This window comes from Bos indicus, chromosome 14 (assembly GCF_029378745.1).
Source record: "Bos indicus isolate NIAB-ARS_2022 breed Sahiwal x Tharparkar chromosome 14, NIAB-ARS_B.indTharparkar_mat_pri_1.0, whole genome shotgun sequence".
NCBI lineage: Eukaryota > Metazoa > Chordata > Mammalia > Artiodactyla > Bovidae > Bos > Bos indicus.
Genome location: NC_091773.1, coordinates 14,230,725 through 14,255,833, shown reverse-complemented (window position 1 = coordinate 14,255,833; position 25,109 = coordinate 14,230,725). Strand labels below are relative to the sequence as shown.

Here is a 25,109-nt window from a genome sequence, read left to right as displayed (position 1 = left end):
TGTAGTTAATACTAATAGGTGGTTTATTGGAAACCCTCAGAGCATTTTTCAAAAGGATTTGACAGATTTTATTGTAATGAGACATGGTGAGGAAGAAATGGTTTAAAAGATGTCATCAATCTTTTATTTAACTAAGCACTTGCCCTTCATTTTGAAGGAAATGATACAGTTTCAAATCGGAACCTCCTTCTCAAGAAGTGGTATGAGAACATAACATTGATTTAACATATAATTGTCAACAAAAATGAAGTTTACACAATTCACTAGGAAATAAAATGCACGTGGAATTTATCAAGTTAACTGATATAATTCTCCATGGGTTACAGGTATTATCAGTAAGAACAAGACAATATAATGAAAAGTCGAATAAACCAATTGTTTAGATACCTTGATTAAAAAAAAAAAAAACTCACAAATAAAACATAACTTCCCAAACAAACCCTTTCAATGATCATGACACAACAGATTTTATTCTAATTTCAAAAAAAAAAAAAAAAAGTTAGACAATCACATAATATCAAGTCTTCAACACAGTGGATTCCATTCTAAGGAAAAAAAAAATAGAGGAAACAAGTCGTCTTTAAATTTTTTTCATTATCCATATTATATGTTGTAGAAAATTAAAGTTTTGCTTCCAAAAATATGTTTCCATGTGGTTGTGGTGTTGTTGACTGGTGCTATTAGGGACAGAAGCACCAAAGACATGAGAAATGTAACCACTGAAGTATCATTTTTTCATAAAAATTAAAAATTTCCATAAAGGTCTGGAGTAAAGTCTTCTGCTACGTGTGTTAGTGCTATAAAGTCATTTTAAATTAAATGTGGAATAAAAGCTACAAAAAGTATGAGTTCTTTCAATATAAAAAGTTGTGTAGCTGAAGTTGTGGGCTCCTTTGCTATACATAAGCAGTCTCAATAAAATATTTGCTTAAGTAAGAAAATAGAATTTGTCTGATTACATTTAGCATCTGTTCCAGTTGAGTGTCTTGCTTATCCCTGCCAGAGCTTCTGAAGAACATGAGAATCAATATTCCTTGCCTTCAAAGAGCATCTGTAATTCACAGTACAAAACAGTTCTAGAGTCTTAGTCCTAAGGAGAAACAAAAATTAAATATATATATATATATTTTAAAGTGCCAGATGTAGCCATTGTCTGGACATTCAAAACTCTTATCCACATCTTCAAGAAAGATGCCAACAGTTGATTCGATCCCCTTTCTTTGCAACTTCCACTGGCTGGTTGATGCTTTAACTATGACAACCCTGATAAAACTTCCAACAGAATCACAGTTCCAAAAGCATTACGTACGTACTTCACATCTCTGTTGCTCTGTAAAAACATATGAAAAAGCCGCATCCGAAGATCTCTTGACTCTTCTAGCTCATTTTCAAGTCCTGTTATCAAAAACCTCTTCCTGAGAGGCAGAATTGCTACTATGGATGTGGATTATATAGGAGTTCTTTCTTCAAGTTGAGATTTCTCACAGAGCTGCAACAAAGAGTCATTGCTATCCCTGTGCCTGATGACATTCACTTTCCACTGAGGGTTGAAAGAGGGAGACAGAGATCCAAGAGTGGAAGAGCGAGCTGGCCCAGAGCTGCTAGACAGTGCTGTTCTGTTCTTCCCTCCTGCTGCCTACACAATGGTCATTAAGTTCAACTTTCCCTTGACTGTGTTCAACACAAAAGACAATTCAAATCTAATAGGCTCTCCCAAATGTCTTTACCCACTTTACCTTGCTCCGCTTTTCCACAAGCAAAAGAAAACAAACACAAAGCTGTGAGATTATTAAAGAAGGAAACTGGATTAACATTTTCAACAGGAGACGGATGTTTCTCCCAAGTCCTGGACCAGAGCTCAGTGTGGTTCATCTTTAACAGTCAAAGTGATAGGACATGTCTGGGGATTCCTGTGAAAACAGGCAACATAGCCTACGCCCTTGTAATTAAATGAATTCATGTTGTGGTACTATGAAGGTCTAGGCTTTTAAAACTTACGGCCTCGACTTCCTAAGTTTGAAAAAAAAATGTAAGAGTACAAGGAAATCCTTCAAGTTTTGCTGCCTTGATTTAAAGATCTCCAGGCAGGATGCCTGAGGATGCCCATGGCTGTATCACTTAAATATGGATCATTCAAATATGACCCTACGATAACAGTAAAAACTGAGTCACAAAATAACTGTATAGCCCATGGGGTCACAAAGTGACTGAGCAACTGAGCTCAGTAACATGACTGAGCGACTTTCACTTACATATTGTATCAAGTGTGGCTAGCAATACCTTATCATTGAAATATGCCTCAAGCCAAAAATTTGACCTCAGGCAAAACAGGAGTGAAGGGGGTGAGACAAATTCACAGGGCCACCACCAAAGCCTTAAATTAAGAAAACAAGTTACCTTCACTATACCAGAAGGGGGTCGGCGCGGGGATTGACAGGAAATTGACCTGAGGATGAACATGGCCACGCAGGTTTAATTAGATCAGAGACACAAAGGGCTTTTCCCTCCTTTGATGACAGCGGCTCTTAAGTGCCTACAATAGCAGGCGATAAGCAAAGGCGGCAAAACAGAACCAGAATAGAATCCTTCCCTTAGCTGGCCTGTGACAACGATTTACTTGAAACCTGGGAACCGGTGGGCCGCTCAGGAGATTCATCCTGAAGCCAGCTCCAAAAGACAAATCGCTGGGGGATGGGGCGGGCAGAAGTAGCCAAGTCTTTGTTTTGCAGCCCAAGTTTACTCAACTATTTGTTATACTTCACAGGGGGTTGTTTGGTTTCAGTCTGCTGATCCCAGACCTGGTCCAGGTTTCACCAGCCTTGCACTCCAGGAAAACCATAAAATAAATAAATCACCCCAGCTCCCCGGATCCCTCACATTGCTCCTCGGGGAGTGGCGGGGGTGGAAGCACACCACAAACCTGCTCTGGCCTTACAATACAGGGCATCCTCCAAACTCAGGGTAGGAGGGGAAGCGGGCAGAAGGCAGCGGCAGGCATTGGCATTCCGAGGTTGTCTCCATACCTAAATTCAGAAGAGCTGATTTTTGGACCCAAGTCCAGCAGGGATTCAAGTGTCTGGCAAGTCCACAGTTTGCCTCACCTCGGGAAATGAAGGCGGATTGAGCCAGTGGGCAAAAGGCCGAGAAGCGGCCCCGGCCAAAATGCTCCTACCTGCTCCCTCTTCCCCCTCCGTCCAAGATAACAAACTCAAGCCACAGCTGGCTGCGCTTTGCGCCAACTCTTCTTTTTCCAAATGGCCCAGGAGCCCAGATGGGGCCCAGAAGGTGGTGGAGGAGGGAGTGAGAGGAGGGAGCGGGCACGGGCGGCGGCTGCTGCAAACAGCTCCTCAGCTCCCCCGTCAGTGCACCACCGTTTCTCGATTTTCCTCCTCCTCCCGGCCGGGCGCGGGGAGGCGCCCGGGAGGCGGCGTAGTCCGCGTAGCGTCGCTGTCGCCCTCGTCCGGCTCGACGGGGTGCAGGTGCGTGGCCAGCTCCTGCAGGACCGCTGTGCGCCCGATCTGGTCGTTGCGCCGCTTCTCCATGATCAGGTCCTCCAGGCTCTGGAACTCGAGCGTATGGCTGCGCTGCGCAGAGAGCTGGATTTGCAGCCGATAGGGCTGCTTGCCGATGCGCAGCTCGCCGCCGATTTTGAACTCGCGCTTGCCGTAGCGGCACCAGGCGGCGAAGCTCTCCGAGTTGCGCCAGCTCAGCTCGCGTTCCTTGGCGCCCACGTGCGCTAGCGCGTTGCGCACCACAGCGCTGGGGCTCAGCGGTTTGTAGCGGTACAAATCGTTCACCACGCGGCCGCGCCGACCCTGGCTCGCGTCCGTCAGGAAGCTGTTGCTCACCTCTAGTCGGTGCAAATGCACTACCTGGAAGTTGCCCACGTAGACTGCCCAGTGTGGGTACTGCGCCTGCGACACGAACTCCACCAGATCGCCAGGCCTGCACTTGTTGAGCAGGTTCTCGGGCGTGTACGTACTCAGGGCCGCAGAACCCGGCGAGAAGCTTTTCTGGTAGATGCATTCATCGCGGTAGAACACGGAGCACTCCACCTCGTGCAGCCGCGGGTCATAGGGCTGCGGCGGGGGCAGCGACGGCCCATCCCCGCCGTCCGGCAAACCCCCGCCCCCGCCGTCCGGCCCCTGGGGCGGCTGCTGCGGCTCCATGTCCTCGTCGTCATTGGAGAAGATGTAGGAGACCCCGATGCGGGGCCCATCGTCCCGATCCACGCCCGTCGGGTCGGCCGTGGGCACTTCCTTGTAACTTAGGTGGGTCAGTTTCTCCACCTGGTTGCCCATCACGCTGCGGGCACACGTTCACGCCGCCGGCAGAGGAGAAAGCGAAACCACCACTAGGGTCATTGGCACCGGTCCCCAGACAGGGGTTGAGACCACCTGTTGGGAGAGGAAGGCAAGGAAGCCGTGTAGGAGGCGCTCCCCCGTGATGTGGGCGATCTGTTCTTAAAGAGAAGAAAGAAAAATTGGGGGCCGGGCACCTGGAGTCGTTTTACGAGGAAATGTCAGATGCAGCGAGCTTTCTCTCTCACTTTTCTGCCTCCAGGGCCACGGTCACAGGAGGCCGGGCAACTCCAGCTCGCCCCTGCCCCCAGCCCTTGACCTCGCCCGGGTAGAAGCCCATTGCATCAGCGACTCCTACTGTTTCCGCCAGGGCCCTGCCTGCCAATGTCAAGCAGGAAGGGGGCAAAGAAACTTTACTCCAAATCCCCTTTCCTATGCTCCCCCCCTCCTCCCCACCTTCATCTCAGGGTCCTAAGTCGGTTCCAGAGACGTCCCCGCCCCACCTCCATCGCTAAGGAAACCGGCGAGGATCCCGCAGCGCAGCCCGGACAGGTGAGCCGCCCAACCTGGCTCACCTGCGGCGCTTCCTGCTACCGTCTTGCCCGCCCCTCCCCCGCGCACCCGCCCTCAGGCTCGGGTTACTTGCGCAAACTCACCCGCCTAGAAGTGGAGGCCGTGGGGAATTGGGAGCCCCCCGCCCCCTACCCCGCCGCACCCTGAGACTTCTAGGGCGAGTTTGCAGGTGTGGGCTCCGCAGCCTCTCCTCTCCCGGCGCCGGCGACTGCGAGGCTGGGCGGGAGGGAGCAGAGCATGTCTTGCCCCCCGCGGCTACGTAGCGCCTCAAGACTCGAAGGCGGGGAGCGGCGCCTTTCACGCCGCACCCCTTCCCTCCTGCTGGGGCTGCTTCACCCCCTCAACCGGATCTCGCGGGGGGGGCGGAAAGGAGGGGGGAGGAGGTGGGGTTCTCTAGAAGAAGGAGAAGGAAGCAGCCTCGGTGCCCGGCGGCGGCAGCTCCCGCTCGGGCCGGGCGAACAACAAGCGCCGGAGCGGGAGGGACGGGATTGTAGATCCGGCTCCGGGCTCCCAGGGCGGGAGCGCAGCCCCTAGCATTTAAAGAGACAGGCGCTCGCTCCCAGAGCTCGGGTCTTTCTCGCACGGCGCTGAGCCTCCGGCATCCCCGCCTCCGCCCCGCCCACCCAGGCCGCGGGGCTCCGCCCAGGCCACGCCCCCGCGCCGGAGCGGGTTTAAATCCCGCTGGTAAATAACCGAAAGGCTTGAGTGGGCTGGAAGTCTTCGCGCGCTTGTGTGTGCCTAAGTAATGGGGACCTTACTTACCTTCTTAGAGTAAGACCTGTAGTGGAGTCCGCGCTGCTTACTCCGGTCATGTTTTTCGGAGCTGTGAGCTTTAAAATGAAGTTGGAAAGCAATGGCCACCTGCCAGTGTAGAGAGAAGAGTTTGGTGTTTGTTCTGCCTCTTCATCCCCAGAGTACCTTGGAGAGGGAGGAACAGTCAAGCCACTAGAAAGCAAACAGACTTTTGCTTCTTTCTTTTCTTCCCTAGAATCAATTTCTTGCCAAAGGTCACAAAATAATTTTTACTAGGACAACTGGAGAAGTATTTCTGTTTAGAGATATTTCCAGAATAAGTCCTATGAAACTTTCAGATAGGGAAAAAAAAAAATCTCAGAAAGGAAACAAAGCAGAAAGACTTAGCTAGGAACTTAATTCCAAGACCTAGGCTGTTACTAATGTCCTTCTAAGTTAGTACAAAGTAGATTTTTCATAACCTCCATTGTTGTTTTGAGAATTACCGGTTCATCCAGCGGATAGTGAAAGAGGGCATTCAGCTCTGGTGGTTTATCTTGGGGGTAGAGGATGTAGGAATTGCCTAATTGTCTTTAAATTAAGGACATATTAGCAGAGGCCCTCAGTGAATGTATTTCCTTCCTGCTAACTTGCAGAAGGAAGTGACAGGAGGCCAGTACTGCCTATTAACCTAAACTAGGAGGATACTTCCTCTCTCTCCCCTCCAGGTTGGTTTTGTTTCTTGTATCTAAGATGAAAGTTACCAGAGTGTTTGGTTTTGTTTTGTTAATAATGGATCAGATTGGGTGGTGGAGGGTTGACACTAAACAGACTTTCACTGAAACCCAGAGTAATTCTTGGTGGAATTAAGAATGCAACTCAAGACCTCCTCTTTGCTTTCCATCACTGTTTATTTTGACTCAGTTTTTCCAGGTAACACAATTATTTATTCAGTGTGTATTCCGACCAGTGGAAACAGGAGTATACTAACACTGCTGTGATTTTTTTTTAGTTTGGAGTGTGGAGGAGGAGAAATCAGTCTACATACGTACTTTTTTGAGCACCAACAATCAGTATTGGCAGGGCGGTGATGGGAGTTAGTCCTTCAGCAAGTCTAAGATCACAGTATAAGTTAGACCAAAACCAGACTTCTGTGCGTCTGCTGTGTAGATTAAGTTTTTTCTGACCAGCCTCAGGCATGTGTGACCAGATGAGTCCCCTCCCTGGACTTTTTGATAACACATGCTCTGGGAGGTGCTGTTTTACCTGAATAGTATTTGCCACCACCATAAGAGCTCATGTAAATACCCATCTTACAAGGGAGGAGGGAGAGGGAGTGTTAGACTATGAGAACCAATGGCCAGTCGTGTAATGTCTGTTAGACCGTGAAACCTCTGCTGCCATCAGCTATGGTAGGCCACTTTGTCCCTGGTACTAGGTAGGCTCCCTGATGGTGGGAGAATCCACAGGACACAGTAGTATGGTTGTTTGCTACCAGCACCCCAGGGCACAGATCTAATGAATCACTAAGCAACACCTAGTTGTCCAGGTGTCTAGCCTATTACCTTGATGAGCTCTGTTCACAACAGTGACTCAACAACAGTTCTTCTGTTTTGTTTTTTTAAATAATAAGGGGTCCAATTACTGGACTTTACATAAAGCATTGTTTAAACCTTAAGGGAAGCAAAACAATATTCTTGACATAACCTGAATATAAAACATTATTTGCGTTTTAAGATACAATCATCTTGAATAAAAACTTGAAAACTTCAATCGATTTTTTAAAAAGTACTGATAGACGGTTTTATCTTCAAAATAGATATTCAATAAATTCCAAAGTACATAGAACCATCCCAATGTAATGAACTGATATTACTGTATTTCAACCATGCATTTCTAGTTTATTTTTTATTTGAGTATAATTGCTTTAAAATGTTGTGCTAGTTTCTGCTGTAAAACAAAGTGAATTAGCTAGATACATATACTCCTTCCTCTCTCCCACCCCTCCCATCCCACCCCTCAACAACAGTTCTTGAATTGAGCAGCTATAAAGTCTCAGAGGGAACAGGTTCTCAGTTATCTTTATATCCCGATACCTGGTACTCAGTAAGTGTTTGGTAAATGCTTGATGGACGCTTGAGGGGAATTCTTGGACATATCAATAGCCCGTTTCCTGTGTAGCTTCTTCCATAAATGCCTGGTTAGGACCTCCATCTGATCCCCAAGGGCTCTTGGTCAGAGGTTGCAGAATGGCTCCCAGACTTGCTTTGCTCATCTCAAATGCTTGTTTAATAAACTTAGATTAATCGATAATTTGGAGACTTGGGAAATCTCACCTAAAAATTCAGAGTTCCCGATTCACTTGAAAGTGTCAGTGATATGAGACCATTGGGCCCACATTCCAGGATAGCAACAAAAAGCTAGAGCTGAGCAGAAATTGCCTTTGAGATGAGATGTAGCCTCCAGTTGGCCCCAGTCTCTGTCCTATTCATCTCGCCTTCCTAGTGCCTTGACTGGCCCTGGGAACCTCTGTTGGCCAGCACTGCCATCCAGTTTTACGCTATACATTGTGTCACTTGATTATATGTAATTCAGCACTTGAACACGTAGCATCTGGTGTTATCCTTTAATTCATATATTTAAAATGTCTTTTCTAAAAAGAGCTTAATTCAAACTATATTTTTTGAAAATCTGTTAGGTACCTGTTAGTCTTAAACACCATTCATTTATTCTACAAGTATAATAGGCACTGCGTTAGGTTTTGCAGGTATTCATGTCCCCATGAGATACACAGACTCCTTAGGACAATATAAAATGTACTACAGGACAGGAAAGTAGAGGATGCTCAGGGGAAGTTTCAAGGCATGCATATATAAAGGTGAATATTAAAGTGCCTGCCATCAGGAGCTTGCACTAGCGAGGGTGACCAGCCCTAAAATCAACAATGGCATCTACCACTGAGTGACCTATTCATTCTGTTATAAAGGACAGTTCAATTTAAAGAAGCTAAGTGACTGCTTCCAGCTGATAAGTAGGACCATCTCACAAGCCTGCTTGATTTCAAGCCCCATGCTCATAACCTCTTTGTTTTAAATAGGGACAAATACATTATTCAATATTTAAAAATATCTGAGTGCCTGGCTTTACTGGGCTCCAGAGATAAAGCCATGGACACAGTAGACAAAGTCCTTTCTCTTAATGGCTTTTCCATGTTGATAGGAGGAGACAATTGACAAGTTCAAGTAAATATGTATTCATTTCTGAGAGAGATAAAGGCCATTAAAAAATAGACTAGGGTGATGGGTTTGGATAACTGTGGCTACAGAGAGGGTGGGGGTTGGGATGGGGAGGTGGGAGGGCCTTTGGATAAAATGGTCAGAGTAGGCTCCTGAAGAAGTGAAACTTGAGCTGGGACTTAAAGGATGAGAAGGAGGTGGCCTTGGCATTCCTCCATGAGTACCAAGAGCAGAGGAATTGGAGCGTTGAGGAAAAAAGGTTGCAGCTAGAGCAAGGTTGGCTTCCCATGTGGCTTAGTGGTAGTCACCTCCAGTGCAGGAGTCTTGGGTTCAATCCCTGGGTCAGGAGGATCCCCCGGAGAAGGAAATGGCAACACGCTCTAGTATTCTTGCCTGGGAAATCCCATGGACAGAGGCGCCTGAACAACAGTAACAGAGCACTGTCAGTGGGAAGGTCTGTGACGGGTGCGGTTAGAGCCATGGGAAAGCTTTGGGGGTTGAGGGTTGTCACTGGCTGCCCTATGGGAAGTGGACCATACAGCGATGAGAGAGGAAGCAGGTCCTATATGGGGAGGAAAGGCCTTCCAGCAGATGGAGCCTAGTGAACAAAGGGTGAAGTCCCCACGGCACCTTCCTCAAGAGCAGCCATAAAGTAACTTGAGCTAGATTTCAATTCTCAGCCATCCTGTGGCTTCATCTTCCCTCACCAGTGACCCAAGTATCACATTCCACACACTTCCGAGGAGGAGGAGGAGGCACTCAATAAAAGCAAACTGTGTCAAATGCCATTTAGTCATTCTCAAAGTATTCCTGTCCTGAGCCAAGGGGAACAATCGAGAATTGTTTCTACCTGACAAGTTTCCCTGGAGTAGGAAATGGCAACCTACTCCAGTATTCCTTCCTGGAAAATCCCATAGACAGAGGAGCCTAGTGGGCTCCAGTCCGTGGGGGTGGCAGAGTCGGACATGACTGAGCGACTAAACAACGACAACCTGACAAGGCATCAGCCTCCCTGACTCTGCAAGTGTAGTGGTTGGTATCGATTTAAATGGCCCGGTCCAGGAACGCACAAAACAAGAGCAGGAGGGCAGTTATCTGACGAGGCAGTCTGGAACTCTGTCTGTTGCGAGGGCTGAGCCCCCGGTTCCTGGCAGCCGCAGATAGCTGAAAGAGTTTGCTGGAAAACAGGTTCCTCCACCCCTTCCTTGAGTTGGAAAACGTCCAGACTTCCCTGTGCCTCTGACCCTCTGCTGGGGTTTTGTTGAGACATAGGAGGTGAGTGGTAGCAGAGTAAAAACATATGACCTGGGTTGACGTGCTGTTTGCTAGTCAACATGCTCTCAGCCTCCTCTACCAGTCTCTAAAGTGGGACTCGTGTTACTGTTTTCCCTCAGTTGGGAATCCTTATGTAGACAGTGTATGTGGAAGTGTCTGGAAAATCCTAAAGGCCATGTAGATGCCACATGTTATTTAAAGCCACCAAACCCTAGATTAGAGGCATGTTAGGGCCAGATGATTTTAATATGGGGAGCCAAAGGATAGATAAGCTTTTGTTATGGGTGTTAACTTACTAAATCTCCAGTGTGTGTTTAGTCGCTCAGTTGTGTCTGACTCTTTGTGACCCCATGGACTGTAGCCCACCAGGCTCCTCTGTCCACGGGGATTCTCCAGGCAAGAATACTGGAGTAGGTTGCCATGCCCTCCTCCAGGGGATCTTCCCAACACAGGGAGCAAACCCAGGTCTCCCTCATAGAAGGCAGAGCCACCAGGGAAGCCCACATCTCCAGTACCAGTACTAAATCTCCATACCAATGCTGCTTTTTACCAATCCTGTCCTTTTACAGATAGCAAGTCAATGAAGGGGCTTCCCAGGTGGCACTAGTGGTAAAGAATCCACCTGCCAATGCAGGAGACCAAGAGACACAAATTGGATCCTTGGGTTGGGAAGACTCCCTGAAGAAGGAAATGGCAACCCACTCCAGTATTCATGCCTGGAAAATCCCTTGGACAGATGAGCCTGGTGGGCTACAGTCCATGGGGTCGCAGAGGCGTACACAACTGAGCACACACAGCACAGAAGATAGAAATACAAAGACCCATGGCTAGGAATACTATGGATTGTGAGTGGGAGAAGCTGGATACAAATCCAAATCTGGCTGGCTTCAAGCCCATAGTTTTCACACCACACCAAGTTGCGTAAGGAGGACGACGAGCGTGTGTGTTGTTCATCGAGATGCTGGCCAGTCTGAGGACCAGGGGGGCTGACGTATCTTCCAGGTGTAGAGTGACCAACTTTCCTAGTTTGTCCTGGTTTAGCACTGAAAGCCCCACATTCTCAGCAAACTGGGCCGCTTGGCTGCTCTACCTTAGTGCTCCCTATCCTAGTCATTGCTTTCTCTGCCCCAGAGGGGAGGCAGAAATGTTGCTGAGGGGGATCAAGGAAGGAAGAGGCGGGAAAGGAGAGTCAGGTGTTTTAGTCCAGACCTCACTCTAAGGGCCGCCATCCCCAACAAGGTTATACATACAGCAGCTATGCAAACTGGGGCATCCTATAAAAGAGACAATAAATGTGACAATCTGCTTTGGGCATTCATTATTTTTCTTGTTTTTCTTACTTGGATTCTTTCCAAGAGTGAGGGCAGGGCCTGTCTTCCCTTTAAGAGGACTGGCCTGCAGCCGCTCCCTCTTTCTTCACCCCTGGCCCCCCAGCCTGCCTGACTCAGACTTTAAAACCTGCAGAAAGAGTTTTGCGCATTGGCTGCATGATTCCTCCATCTTTAAAGAAGGGAGTACAGAGGCTGCTGAGTGTCATCCTTTATCTTGACTTCTGCATTTTATTGCCTTTCCCCCTTTGTATCCCCAGGACAGGCTGTCTCTAGCAGGCTGGGTCAGAGCTAGTCTGCCCTGTGGGTTAGGGTGTAGAGGAGATGCCTTGAGAAGGGGTCAGGGACTGTCACCCACCCCAAACCATCAGCTCTCTCTGCATTAATCCTGTGCCTAAATGGTGAGAAAGCTTTTAACCCTTTCCTGGAAGAGAGTTCACCAGTTGGAAAAATACCAAGGCTTGTCCCTCCTGGAAGCTGGCTGTTTTAGGATGCCCCTGATATCATATGGTTGATGTTGAACCGGAGTTTGATTTGTGCTCAGGAGTCTGAGCTTGTAGCTGGGCTCCTGCAGAAGCCTCATGAAAGATGCATTTCAACCAGGCAGTTCCAGGGGAGAGAACAGCTTAAATTACAGCTCTACAAATCCAAATATTGGCATATCTGCAAATCCAAATGTAGGGAATTTTAAAAAAAATCTAAATTCTAAGAATCTTATTTTGCACTTCCTGTGCAAGAAGGGAAGGATGAGCTATTCAGAGAAGAGACAAGGCTGTCAATAACAAGAGAAGCTTCAGCAGAGTAAACCCCACCTTCTTTTCTCTCTTCGGCCATTTTTCAGGTGGCTCAGATAGTAAAGAATCTGCCTGCAATGTGGGAGACCTGGGTTCAATCCCTAGGTTAGGAAGATCTCCTGGAGGAGGGCATGGCAACCCACTCCAGTATTCTTGCCTGGAAAACCCGCATGGACAGAGGTGCCTGGCAGACTACAGTCCGTGGGGTCACAAAGAGTCAGGCACGACTGAGAATGAGCAACTCAGCACAGCACATGCTTCCAGGGAAGAAGAGCCTCAACAAGAGAGGAAGACAGTATTTGTTCAGCACAGTTTTCTGCAGGACCGTCTAAAGAGACCACCCCACCCAGTAATTGGGATGTTGGGCTCACCGAATCTGGTTAGTCTGTTTCTTCTACTTTCCTCAAATCACTTCTAGGCCTGGAGCCAAGGGATTCCCATTGAGGACTGACCTCCCCATAGTCTGTTCACAACATAGCAGCCGCCAGCAATCCTGTGAGACTGGGAACTTAGCCATGTCACTCTTCTGCTTAAAACTCTCTCATGGCTCCCCATTTCCCTTGGAGGAAAGCCAAAGTCCTAAACCTGAACCTGGCCTCTGTACTCTTAATACCCAGTTAAATCTCAGAGACAGATTTGGGGTGAAGTAGAAAAGAATGGAACAACAGAAAAGACATGGAACAACAGACTGGTTCCAAATAGGAAAAGGAGTACGTCAAGGCTGTATATTGTCACCCTGTTTATTTAACTTATATGCAGAGTACATCATGAGCAACGCTGGACTGGAAGAAGCACAAGCTGGAATCAAGATTGCTGGGAGAAATATCAGTAACCTCAGATATGCAGATGACACCACCCTTATGGCAGAAAGTGAAGAGGAACTAAAAAGCCTCTTGATGATAGTGAAAGCGGAGAGTGAAAAAGTTGGCTTAAAGCTCAACATTCAGAAAATGAAGATCGTGGCATCTGGTCCCATCACTTCATGGGAAATAGATGGGGAAACAGTGGAAACAGTGTCAGACTTTATTTTTTTGGGCTCCAAAATCACTGCAGATGGTGACTGAAGCCATGAAATTAAAAGATGCTTACTCCTTGGAAGGAACGTTATGACCAACCTAGATAGCATATTCAAAAGCGGAGACATTACTTTGCCAACAAAGGTCCGTCTAGTCAAGGCTATAGTTTTTCCTGTGGTCATGTATGGATGTGAGAGTTGGACTGTGAAGAAGGCTGAGCTTTTGATGCTTGATGATGCTTTTGAACTGTGGTGTTGGAGAAGCCTCTTGAGAGTCCCTTGGACTGCAAGGAGATCCAACCAGTCCATTCTGAAGAAGATCAGCCCTGGGATTTCTTTGGAAGGAATGATGCTAAAGCTGAAACTCCAGTACTTTGGCCACCTCATGCGAAGAGTTGGCTCATTGGAAAAGACTCTGATGCTGGGAGGGATTGGGGGCAGGAGGAGAAGGGGATGACAGAGGATGAGATGGCTGGATGGCATCACTGACTTGATGGATGTGAGTCTGAGTGAACTCCAGGAGTTGGTGATGGACAGGGAGGCCTGGCGTGCTGCGATTCATGGGGTTGCAAAGAGTCGGACACGACTGAGTGACTGAACTGAACTGAACTGAGAAAAGAATGGCTTTATTGCTTTGCCAAGCAAAGGGGACCATGGCAGACTAACGCCCAGGGTAGCAAGGAGTTTTATAGCAATGGTTCAGAGAGCACATGATCAGCTGGTGGACAGTCTTCTGATTGGTGGGGTGGAGGTAAGTGAGAGTCAACATCATCAACCTTCTAGTTCCAACCAGTCTGGGTTCTGTGCGCTTGCAGACAGCACACTGTCATTTCAGTGTCTCCATAACAGCTCAAAGATGTGTGCATCCCTTGATGGAGAATGAGGACCCATCCCCGTTGTTTCTCTTGACCACTGGTTCTTCCCTTGCTTCTGCATCTCCTCTTTTCCTTAATTAACTTCTGCTTGAATCTTCCCATTGGAACTCAGTGAAGAGCATGGAGGCTGAATGAAGCCTATTTCCTGTAATCAAAGAAATGGGGGACACAGAAAGGTTTTTGTGCCCAGGAGCCCCACAGGGTCTTGCTTGGTTTGAGTCCCTAAAATAGCCCCACAGCCCTGCCTGCCTCCCTCATTACCTCTCTGATGCCCCCTCGCTCACACCTGCAGACACACTGTCCCCTTGCTGTTCTTCCCCGGTGGCTGGCATGCTTTCCCCCCATGTCCTCAGCATACGCTGTTCCTTCTGCCTGGAACAGTCTTCCCTCAGAACACTTCACGGCATGCTCTTCAGTCTTGACTCGGATGTTAGCTTCTTGGTGAGCTGTCCCTGACAGCCCTATTTAAAATTTCAAATGTCCTTTTATATATACTGTCGCTTGGGAAAAAATAAAAAAAAGGTACAACCTAAAAGTTGAGAATTAGGTTTTATTCCACAGACTTGCTGAGGACTTAAGCCCGGGAGGGAACCTCTCATGTAGCTCTGAGGGACGGTTACAAAAATGATAGAAGTGGAGCCAAGCTAGATAGGAACTTTTGCAACAAAACTTAGGTAGTCAAAAACCAAAAGATTACTGTTAATTAAAGAAAAACGGAATATCTCAAGTTAATGAATTTCACACTTTTCTATTTATGGGAAGATGCAAGTGCCTGGGCTCATTGAGATCCTTCCTTTAATATGCACCTTAACTATGTAGGGACAATATCCCTTTTTTGTTTGTTTGTTTGTTTTTTGTTTTCCTTCCTGAATACCCTCAGGGTGCTGAGCAGAGCAGCTGCAGTGGCTGATGGCTTGATCTCTGCAATGTCCGTTTGTTTACTGATATGGCAGGAGACATTTTTCATCCACAATACCCTTTTCCCCCTTTCCTGCTCCCTTTCTTTCTCACTTATTCAACTCACTTATCACCTTTTAGTATTTTATATATTTTGGGGTTTCTGAACCTTCATGCTGGAGGAACTAGCCTCAAGGTCAGAGAATTCACGGGGGTGTTATAAACAAACAGGACAGAACTAGCTAATATTTAGAGTGCTTACTGTATCTGCTGCTGCTGCTGCTGCTGCTAAGTCACTTCAGTCGTGTCTGACTCTGTGCGACCCCATAGATGGCAGCCCACCAGGCTCCCCCGTCCCTGGGATTCTCCAGGCAAGAACACTGGAGTGGGTTGCCATTTCCTTCTCCAATGCATGAAAGGGAAAAGTGAAAGTGAAGTCGCTCAGTCATGTCTGACTCTTAGCAACCCCAGGGACTGCAGCCTACCAGGCTCCTCTGTCCATGGGATTTTCCAGGCAAGGGTGCTGGAGTGGGGTGCCATTGCCTTCTCCATTACTGTATCTAGCACCACCCTAATAGCTTTATATGCATTCACTTATCTAATCCTCACCTATGAGGTAGGCATTTTAGGAATCATTGGTATTTTAAGAATCACTGAACTAAAATGGACAAGAATGGGCAAATTTAATTCAGATGACATTATATCTACTACTCTGGGCAAGAATCCCTTTGAAGAAATGGAGTAGCCCTCAGAGTCAACGAAAGAGTGCAAAATGCAGTACTTGGGTGCAGCCTCAAAAACAGCAGAATGATCTCAGTTTGTTTCCAAGGCAAACCATTGAACATTACAGTAATCCAAGTCTATGCCCCAACCACTAATGCTGAAGAAGATGAAGTTCAATGGTTGTAAGAGCAACATTTTACAGAATCAAAAGCAGAGGAATAGTCTATTCAAGCATCTTGTTGATGGCAACACCGCTAGTGATTTGCAGAGCCAAGATTCAGGTACAGGACAGTGCCTTGGAGTGGAGGGTAACCTCCCACTACCCACCTTGCCCAAGATAGCAACCCATATGGCTGAGTTCCCCTCTCTTCATACTCCACACTTCTCTTGGTCCCATCTGTGGGTGATGAAGCCATTGCCTTTGCATTCATTCACAAGTCTGACTTTTCGTCATCCATCTGGCCTTATTTTCTGCCAGTTTCCCAATCACCCTCTATGTCTCAGCCACTCCAGTCCTTGGTTTATCTCACTCTTCACAAAGCTAAATTTCTCTCATTCTTTCTGCTTCCAATTAAGTCAATTAAGTGGTACCCAGCCTTTTTAGCACTGGGGACCAGTTTCGTGAAAAAACATTTTTCCACGGACCGGAGTTTGGGGTGGGGATGGTTTCAGAATGATTCAAGCACATTACATTTATTGTGCACTTTATTATTACTATCACGTCAGCTCCATCTCAGATCATCAGACATTAGATCCTAGAGCTTGGGAACCCCTCCTTTAGAGAGAGCTTTGCTAACCAGCCTGCTACCCACCTCACTCGTCTTTGGCCTCTTCTTGTTTCCTAAAATGCCTATTAGAATACCAATAGAGAGTGCTTAGTCGCCCAGTCGTGCCCAACTCTGTGTGACCCTGTGGACTGTAGCCCTCCAGCCTCCTCTGTCCATGGGATTTCCCAGGCAAGAATACTGGAGTGGGTTGCCATTTCCTCCTCCAGAGGATCCTCCTGACCCAGGGATCAAACCCCTGTCTCTTGTGTCTCCTGCATTGGCAGGTGGGTTCTTCAGCCACCTGGGAAGCCCATCACAGTAGTGATGCTATTTGCTTATTTGCTCATCATTCCCTGTTTCTCCAGGAACCCAGACTTTGACATGTCAGTGTCACACCCTCAGTGTCCAATGTCATGTCCTGCACACAGTAAAGGCTTAACAAATATGTACTGAATAAATGAATCCTTCTTTGGATTTGCCTGATACTGTCATCCTGTATGTGTCAAGAGAAATATTTCTTCAAAAAGTGGTTTTGAGTTTCAGGGATGTGCTCAGGTTTGCAAAACTAAGGTGTTAAGTAGAACCAGGAGGAAGCTTGATGGAGTAAAGTGGGTCAAGGAAGATAAATTAAAAAAAAAAAGAAGAGGAAGAGGAAAGCAATAAGGGCCAATTAAAGAGAACAAAGAAAAGAATCTGCTAAAGTTCATTCCATGAGGGGTTGATTCCAGTTGACTAAATGAGTTATTTGACTGCCTTCAATTCAAAATAATCCTTGTACCAAAGTGGCCTCTTTGAGGGTAGTATATTCTGTCACTCTTCATTATGAACTAGCAAAAAGATGAGGTCCTATTCTCCGAGATGGCAGGGGGATTTATTCTGTGCCAGATACTGTGCTAACTACTTGTAATCATTACCTGGTCAACATTCCTCACAACTTCAGAGGGTGGGTTCTATTATCGCCCTAACTCCCATTTTAGAGCTGGGGAAGGTGAAATGTCAGAGGTGACTTGTGCCTATCACAGAGCTGGCAAGTCATTCAACTGGATATGTTAATGCAAATTCATATGTCTGCTGCACAAAGAGCTCAAACAAACCAAAACGACTGAAATTGGAGCAGAGGAAGTTTTATTGCAGGGCCAGGCAAGGAGATGGCTCATATCCTAAGAAGCCTCCAGCTCCCCCAAAGGGTTTTGGCAAAGCATCTTCAAAAGCCAGGTGAGGGGTGGATGGTCACAGGGTACCAGAAAAGATTGTACACAATTCTCTGATTGGCCAATAAGGAAACGGGGTGGTGTCACAGAGGTGAACTTTATCAGTCCTTAGGCTACAGGAGGCCTGGAGCTATCAAGTAGTTAACATCTTCCATTTGGTGGGGGGTTTTAAAATGTGCAAAACAACTAAGGAAATTTGCATCAAATACTATTATTATCAGGGTTTCCCAGGTGGTGCAGTGGTAAAGAATTCAGTTTTGATCCCTGGGTCAGGAAGATCCCCTGGGGTCAGATCAGATCAGATCAGATCAGTCACTCAGTCCTGTCTGACTCTTTGCGACCCCATGAATCGCAGCACGCCAGGCCTCCCTGTCCATCACCAACTCCTGGAGTTCACTCAGACTCACATCCATCGAGTCAGTGATGCCATCCAGCCATCTCATCCTCTGTCATCCCCTTCTCCTCCTGCCCCCAATCCCTCCTAGCATCAGAGTCTTTTCCAATGAGTCAACTCTTTGCATGAGGTGGCCAAAGTACTGGAGTTTCAGCTTTAGCATCATTCCTTCCAAAGAAATCCCAGGGCTGATCTTTAGAATGGACTGGTTGGATCTCCTTGCAGTCCAAGGGACTCTCAAGAGTCTTCTCCAACACCACAGCTCAAAAGCATCAATTCTTTGACACTCAGCCTTCTTTACAGTCCAACTCTCACATCCATACATGACCACAGGAAAAACCATAGCCTTGACTAGATAAACCTTTGTTGGCAAAGTAATGTCTCTGCTTTTCAATATGCTATCTAGGTTGCTCATAACGTTCCTTCCAAGGAGTAAGCGTCTTTTAATTTCATGGCTTCAGTCACCATCTGCAGTGATTTTGGAGCCCAGAAAAATAAAGTCTGACACTGTTTCCACTGTTTCCCCATCTATTTGCCATGAAGTGATGGGACCAGATGCCATGATCTTCGTTTTCTGAATGTTGAGCTTTAAGCCAACTGTTTCACTCTCCGCTTTCACCTTCATCAAGAGACTTTTTAGTTCCTCTTCACTTTCTGCCATAAGGGTGGTGTCATCTGCATATCTGAGGTTATTGATATTTCTCCCAGCAATCTTGATTCCAGCTTGTGCTTCTTCCAGTCCAGCGTTTCTCATGATGTACTCTGCATATAAGTTAAATAAACAGGGTAATAATATACAGCCTTGACGTACTCCTTTTCCTATTTGGAACCAGTCTGTTGTTCTGTGTCCAGTTCTAACTGTTGCTTCCTGACCTGCATACAAATTTCTCAAGAGGCAGATCAGGTGGTCTGGTATTCCCATCTCTTTCAGAATTTTCCACAGTTTATTGTGATCCACACAGTCAAAGGCTTTGGCATAATCAATAAAGCAGAAATAAATGTTTTTCTGGAACTCTCTTTCTTTTTCCATGATCCAGAGGATGTTGGCAATTTGATCTCTGGTTCCTCTGCCTTTTCTAAAACCAGCTTGAACATCAGGAAGTTCACGGTTCACATATTGCTGAAGGCTGGCTTGGAGAATTTTAAGCATTACTTTACTAGCATGTGAGATGAGTGCAATTGTGCAGTAGTTTGAGCATTCTTTGGCATTGCCTTTCTTTGGGATTGGAATGAAAACTGACCTTTTCCAGTCCTGTGGCCACTGCTGAGTTTTCCAAATTTGTTGGCATATTGAGTGCAGCACTTTCACAGCATCATCTTTCAGGATAGGAAATGGCAACCCACTCCAGTATTCATGCCTGGAAAATTCTCTAGACAGGGGAGCCTGGTGGGCTACTGTAGTCCACAGAGTCGCAAAGAGTTGAAGAAAGATGATTGAGCACACACACATACACACTATTATTATCAAGGTACTCAAGAGAGGAGTTAATGGAGGATATGGGGGAAGCCCTGTCCTGGGAAGGCCCTGTAAGGTCCCACTTGGTTACAAATATGGACCCAGGCATGTCTGTATCCAAGCCCCACTAGACATGTCCTCTTTGCACTCCAACCACTGTGTGTCCCATCGACACACACAATTTGAAGCAAAATGCAGCATTAACTCAGTTTTTCCTTTTCCTCTTCCTCCTCCTTTAACTGGGCCATGATTCCCCCAGAGCAGTTACGTCCAAGGGTTTCAGACAGGTTTCTGAGAATTTAGCACATGCATACTGATTGTAGAAATAAACTGATGGAAGATGGCCCCACTAGGAAAAGGAGCCTGAACTTTCCATATAAAGATGGCCCAGGGAGAGGGGAAAAAAACAACCTCGGGACCCTGACTAATTTGACAAATGAATGTACTACCATGGGAGGGTCTGAGTCATTAGAGCTTTGGGGATGTGCCAACTAAGATAAATAAATTGGATTTCAGCCTGTTGTACTGAATCACTACATCCCTGCAGGCGCTTATACACGACATTAACCTGAGCATGATGTCTGCCATTTTGGCAAGGTCAAAAAGATTTCTTTCCCACCAGGGGAATTTTTCTCTCACCTAGCAATTTACAAATTTCTGTCCCCATGGTGAAGGACTAGATCAACACTTATCAATACCGACCTCAGTCTCTCAGTCCTTTTCCTTCCTCATCCTCAAGCCCCACGGCCTTCTGCCTCCTGAGTTATTATGTAAATGACTTACAGGCAGAATCTAAAATCATCGACCAGGAACCCTCCCACCTTGACAATCTCTAGTTAACCGGATTTCTGCTTAACTGAAGGTTAAATAAAACCTCCTTGTTTCAGGCCTTGTTAGTGAAAATCTTTCTAAACTGTGTTAGTTCACTCACCTGCCTAAGTTTCTGGAGCAGAAAGAAAATAATTACATTTTTGCTTGATGATCAGACATCTTGCAGTGCCTTGGGGCACTATTCTGCGAAACGGTTTGGATTAAAATTTCACTGTAGTTGTCGACTTTTGTGAGAAATGGGGCCCTTAACTGTTTTAAGTTGAAGAAGAAATTTTAATTTAATTTTGTTGAGAGAAGCATCTTGCTTTCCCTGTGCTTAGCAGAGTATCAAGGCATTTCCTCAAAAATGCTAATAAGTTGATGAATGTCTAATACGAACTTATTTATTGCTGTTTGTTTTTTTTCCCCAATAATAATTGTATCTGTTCGATTAATCACTAGAGATGGTTCCAGATGTTATGCTAAGCACTTTATATGCTTTATATCATTGTATCCCTGCCACGCAGTGAGTGGGCTTTGTGCTGTGGGTATTCAGTTGTGTCCAACTCTGGTGGCCCCATGAATGGTAGCCCCCTAGGCTCCTCTGTCCATGGTATTTTCCAGGGAAGAATACTGGAGTGGGTTGCTATTTACCCTACAGATAAGCCACAGAGCGGTTGAGTGACTTGGCCAAGGTTCCAAAACTAGCAAAGTGCAAACTAGAATCCACGTTACTTGAGGAGCTTTATGGATGGTAGTCTCCATCTGCATATGAAGCTATATAGAAAGAAATGACCTTAAAACCATAAGGAAAAGGAAACTACATGAAATGAGAATTGAGGTGGGTCAGACAGATATGCACAGGTACCTCTACCCACACCCAGAGACATACACACACACAGACCCACAAGCACCCTGGTCCTAGACTCCCAAGGACAGTGTAGTAGTTTAGAGATGCAATTTTTAAATAATCTGCCAAAAAAAAAAAAAAAAAAAAAGGGCCAGGTTGTTTGTTTTATAACTTACGGCTTTTTGTGAACTGATACCCTTGTAAAATAACATAGATATAAATCATTAGAAGAATGAAGTAAGAACATAATAAAATGACCTTTAAGACCAATTTGTAAAATAAGTATTAGCTTTAGCATACATAAAATAAAAGTCAAATAGTTATAAAATTTCTACCAGCTCAGTCTCGATTTCTGTTCTCCTTTCTCTGTGGACAGCAGTTGGTGGATCTACAGAGGTACTCACATTTTCCCTTTGCAGGGCTAGGTCAGACCGACCTTTGCTTCTCCAATAGTGGTTACCAATAGGCAGTATGGGCCTCACCTGGGAGCTGAGCATGCTGGGAAATGTAGGATCTCAAGCCCTCCCCAACCCTGCCCTGATTGGCTGAACCAGGATCTGCATTTCAACAAGATCACCACTCCAGTATTTTTTCAGGGGAAATTCCATGGACAGAGGAACCTGGCAGACTATAGTCCATGGGGCTGCAAAGAGTCGGACACAACTTGGCGTCTAAACAACAACAACAACAGGTGATGCTGGTGAGTATTAAGTCTTGGGATGTGGTGATTTAGAACAAAGACTCAGAAGTCTGACCACTAGAATTAGAAGTGTTCTAATTGAGATCTTTATCTCTCATATCTATGTGACCTCGGGCAAATTACTTAACAGCTCTGTGCTTCCATTCCCTAGTTTTAACAGTACACCCCTCTCTGGGCTGTTGTAAACTCTGCAAGGTAATGGGCCTGGCAGGTAAAGGGCAAATGAGAGAGTGCCCAGTGGAGCCTAGCACTCTATAAGGTAAGGATGCCAAAGCTACTGTTGTTATTGCTAATGATTTTTTAAAATACATTTCTTTTTTTTTTAGGCCATCTTGTTGTCTTTGAGACAGACGCACTCAGGCTAAAGACATTTCCTTGGATGTTTGATGTTTAATCAGTTGTGGGCCCTTATGGAGGGTTTCCCCACCCACTTCCTCATCCGGGTCTTTTGGCTTGGGCCTATTGATGCTACTTGGGCCCACTTGGACAGTTTCCTCACCCCGCTCAGCTTCATCTATTGGTACTAACCGTCCTGAACAGGGTGAGTCTACAGGAGTCACGGGGTGAAAGCCGATGAGTTCTGCTGTTCCAAGCTGTTGAGGACAGAGCTCACTAGGGCCTGGTGGATATTTCAGGCCGTAGTCGAGAGGGGAGGGGCAGTTCAGCTGAGAGAGGAGACATGCCCTGGGTGGTGGAGTTTCTGTGATAGCAGGGATGCTGGTTGCTCCCGTCTTTTGTTCATTCTACAGATAAAAGCCAGTGTGTCCTCTAGTGAGATGGATGCTTCTGTGAGCCTGGAGCTAGGAAAAGGCAGCAAACACAAGTGAACACTCAGTGTTTCCTGAAGATTTACACAGAAACCTACCCACAGATGCAGGAATGCTGGGTTTATAATAGGTGTAGCATCACTTGTTCTTGTGTGCCAAGATAAGGGTAAACAAATCTCATGCTGTGATGGAAGTCCCTATCTGTGGAAGCCAGGAAAGATTCCCTGCCCTGTTGCTGAATTGTGTGCCTGACAGGTTATCCTCAGAGGCTTGTTTTAGGACACTTCATCTGAAGGTCACATCGGGTCCCGCATGTGAACGGTGGAAGGACATGCCTGGGTGCAGAGGAGGGTGAATCCTCTGTCCCTGCTCAGCTAGAAGCTCAGAAATGGAAGCACCTGTGGCAGAGGCTAGAGTATTTGAAAAATCCTGGAGAGGAACTGGGTGGGGAATCAAGTGACCCTGTGAGCCTGGGCCTGATTGAGGAAATATGCCCGGAAACCTGTGTTTCTACTCTTGACCTTGGTCCAGCAGTCATACCCACCCTAGACCCACCTCTGCCTTTTATTTTGTCAACAGCAGGTAGATAAATGCTCTCAAGTTTCCAGTTTTTCATTTCACCTCCAGAGAAGGAAGCCTACACTGACCCGTAGGAACTGGCTGGCTGTCTCCACCACAGCTTCTGCCTCTAGAGGACAAAGGCAGTGTCTTGATCATCTCTGTATCCCTTATGTGTAAGCTTTCTACATGTGCTAGTAAAGTTTACAGAAAAAGAAAGAAAGCCAGAGCTCTGAGGGTGAATCTCGTTTAGAAATACAGGAATGTAACTTAAAATTTTGGAAAAATTATCATTCTCCTATAATATTTGGGCTTCCCAGGTGGCTCAGTGGTAAAGAATCTGCTTGCGAATACAGAAGACTTGGGTTTGATTCCTGGATGGGGAAGAGCTGCTGGAGAAGGAAATGGCTACCCTCTCCAGTATTCTTGCCTGGGAAATCCCATGGACAGAGGAGACTGGCGGGCTACAGTCCATGGGGTCACAAAGAGTTGGACACGACTGAGCGACTAAACAACAACAGCATATAATATTTACTATTTGGTGTTCTGTCTTTTAAAAAATAATTCTAATCAATCTATATGTAATTATTATTATCCCACTTTCCAGATATTGAAACTGAGCCTCCAGAACCAAGAAAACACAGCTTTCATGTAATGAAGCCAGGATTCAAATCCACTAATGTAGACATCCAACCCCGCTTTGTCCAAGCTAATTCTAGAGACACCATCCCAGGTCCTCTGGGATGTGTTCCTTTGGGAATTTCCCTGAGCCTAGGCCTGGGCCCCATGTTCCCCCCTGCCCTTTTTTTTTTTCTTTTTTTTGGTTTGTTTTTTTTTTTGTGGGGGGACAGAAATCAGTCTTTTTTAAAACAAATATTTATTTTTTACATTGAAAGATAATTGCTTTACAGAATTTTGTTGGTTTCTTCACATTTGTTAATCTGCAGGAGGAATGGACTAAGACCCCACAGGATGGGTCCGGTGGGTGTGAGAAGTGCAGAAGAAGGTGGACAGCAGGGAGACTGGGCTTTAAAACTTGAGCAGTGTCAAGTGCGAATCCCCAGGAAATTGTGTTGTTGCCACAGGACTTGGACATTAGAAAAATTAACAGAGAGCCAGTTAACATCTCAAGGCCTTCCAGGGGCAGTTCAACCCAGGGACCAGAAATCAGGACTGAGGAGTGCCCAGGCTACTGTGATAGAGGCCAAGTTGATCCCCAAAGATGTGTATAGCCACAGCTGTGTGCAGAGTAAAGGAGACATATATGCATGTATATATGTGTGCATGAGCACACACACACAGACACAGCCATCAGGAGAGCAACTGCGTGCAGTCAGAGACACACAGACAGGACAGGGTTCCTTTATATTGCAGAAAATACCACTCAGATTATCAGGCTTCCCCTGAGTCAAACTTTGCAGATTATCAAGATTTCTTGTTAGTCTTATTAGTCATGCTTTCCATATTCCTGGTCCAAGCTGTGTATAGTATACTACCTCTTGTAGAAAACAAAGGATGAGATACATAGACACACACACACACAATGTTTTTTCCCATGATTTTTCCACATTTAGACTATGTAAATTTACCTAAAAAGCTTATGAGCATGGTTGGCTCTGAGTAGGAACCTAAGGGCTAGAGGTGAAAAGAGAATCACTTTGCATTACCTTCTTTTTTTAATATTTAAACCTTTCAATTATGGATGTGGGTTCTTTATTCAAAACAATAAAAAAACCAAACAAACAGAAAAACAGACTATGTTCCCATGTCTATATTACACTCCGATGTTTCTGAATTGAGTCCTGTGAGTGAATGGTTGTTTCTGAATGTGATTAACTCTGGGAGCA

General features: G+C 46.0%; 1 protein-coding gene and 1 long non-coding RNA gene across 3 annotated transcripts; one reads left to right on the top strand and one right to left on the bottom strand.

Moving 5' to 3' along the window:
• On the bottom strand, positions 1-4,882 carry LRATD2 (LRAT domain containing 2). 2 transcript variants are annotated; one of them, XM_070802456.1, is made up of 2 exons: positions 4,805-4,882; positions 1-4,457 (listed from the first exon to the last, which is right to left on the bottom strand). In XM_070802456.1, exon 2 carries the CDS (start codon positions 4,299-4,301, stop codon positions 3,360-3,362), a length of 942 nt encoding a protein of 313 aa, XP_070658557.1. In that variant the 5' UTR covers positions 4,302-4,457; positions 4,805-4,882; the 3' UTR covers positions 1-3,359. The 2 variants fall into 2 exon arrangements, with proteins under 2 accessions (XP_070658557.1, XP_070658558.1); XM_070802457.1 differs by having other exon boundaries at positions 1-4,397; positions 4,805-4,823.
• LOC139186880 (uncharacterized) lies at positions 4,456-25,109 on the top strand. Its single transcript, XR_011570554.1, has 3 exons — positions 4,456-4,853; positions 21,834-22,478; positions 23,583-25,109. It is a non-coding gene; the product is annotated as an uncharacterized lncRNA (long non-coding RNA).

What these genes read in the sequence shown, in the direction of transcription:
- LRATD2 (XM_070802456.1), bottom strand. Translation starts at nt 4,301, where the DNA reads ATGGGCAACCAGGTGGAGAAACTGACCCACCTAAGTTACAAGGAAGTG.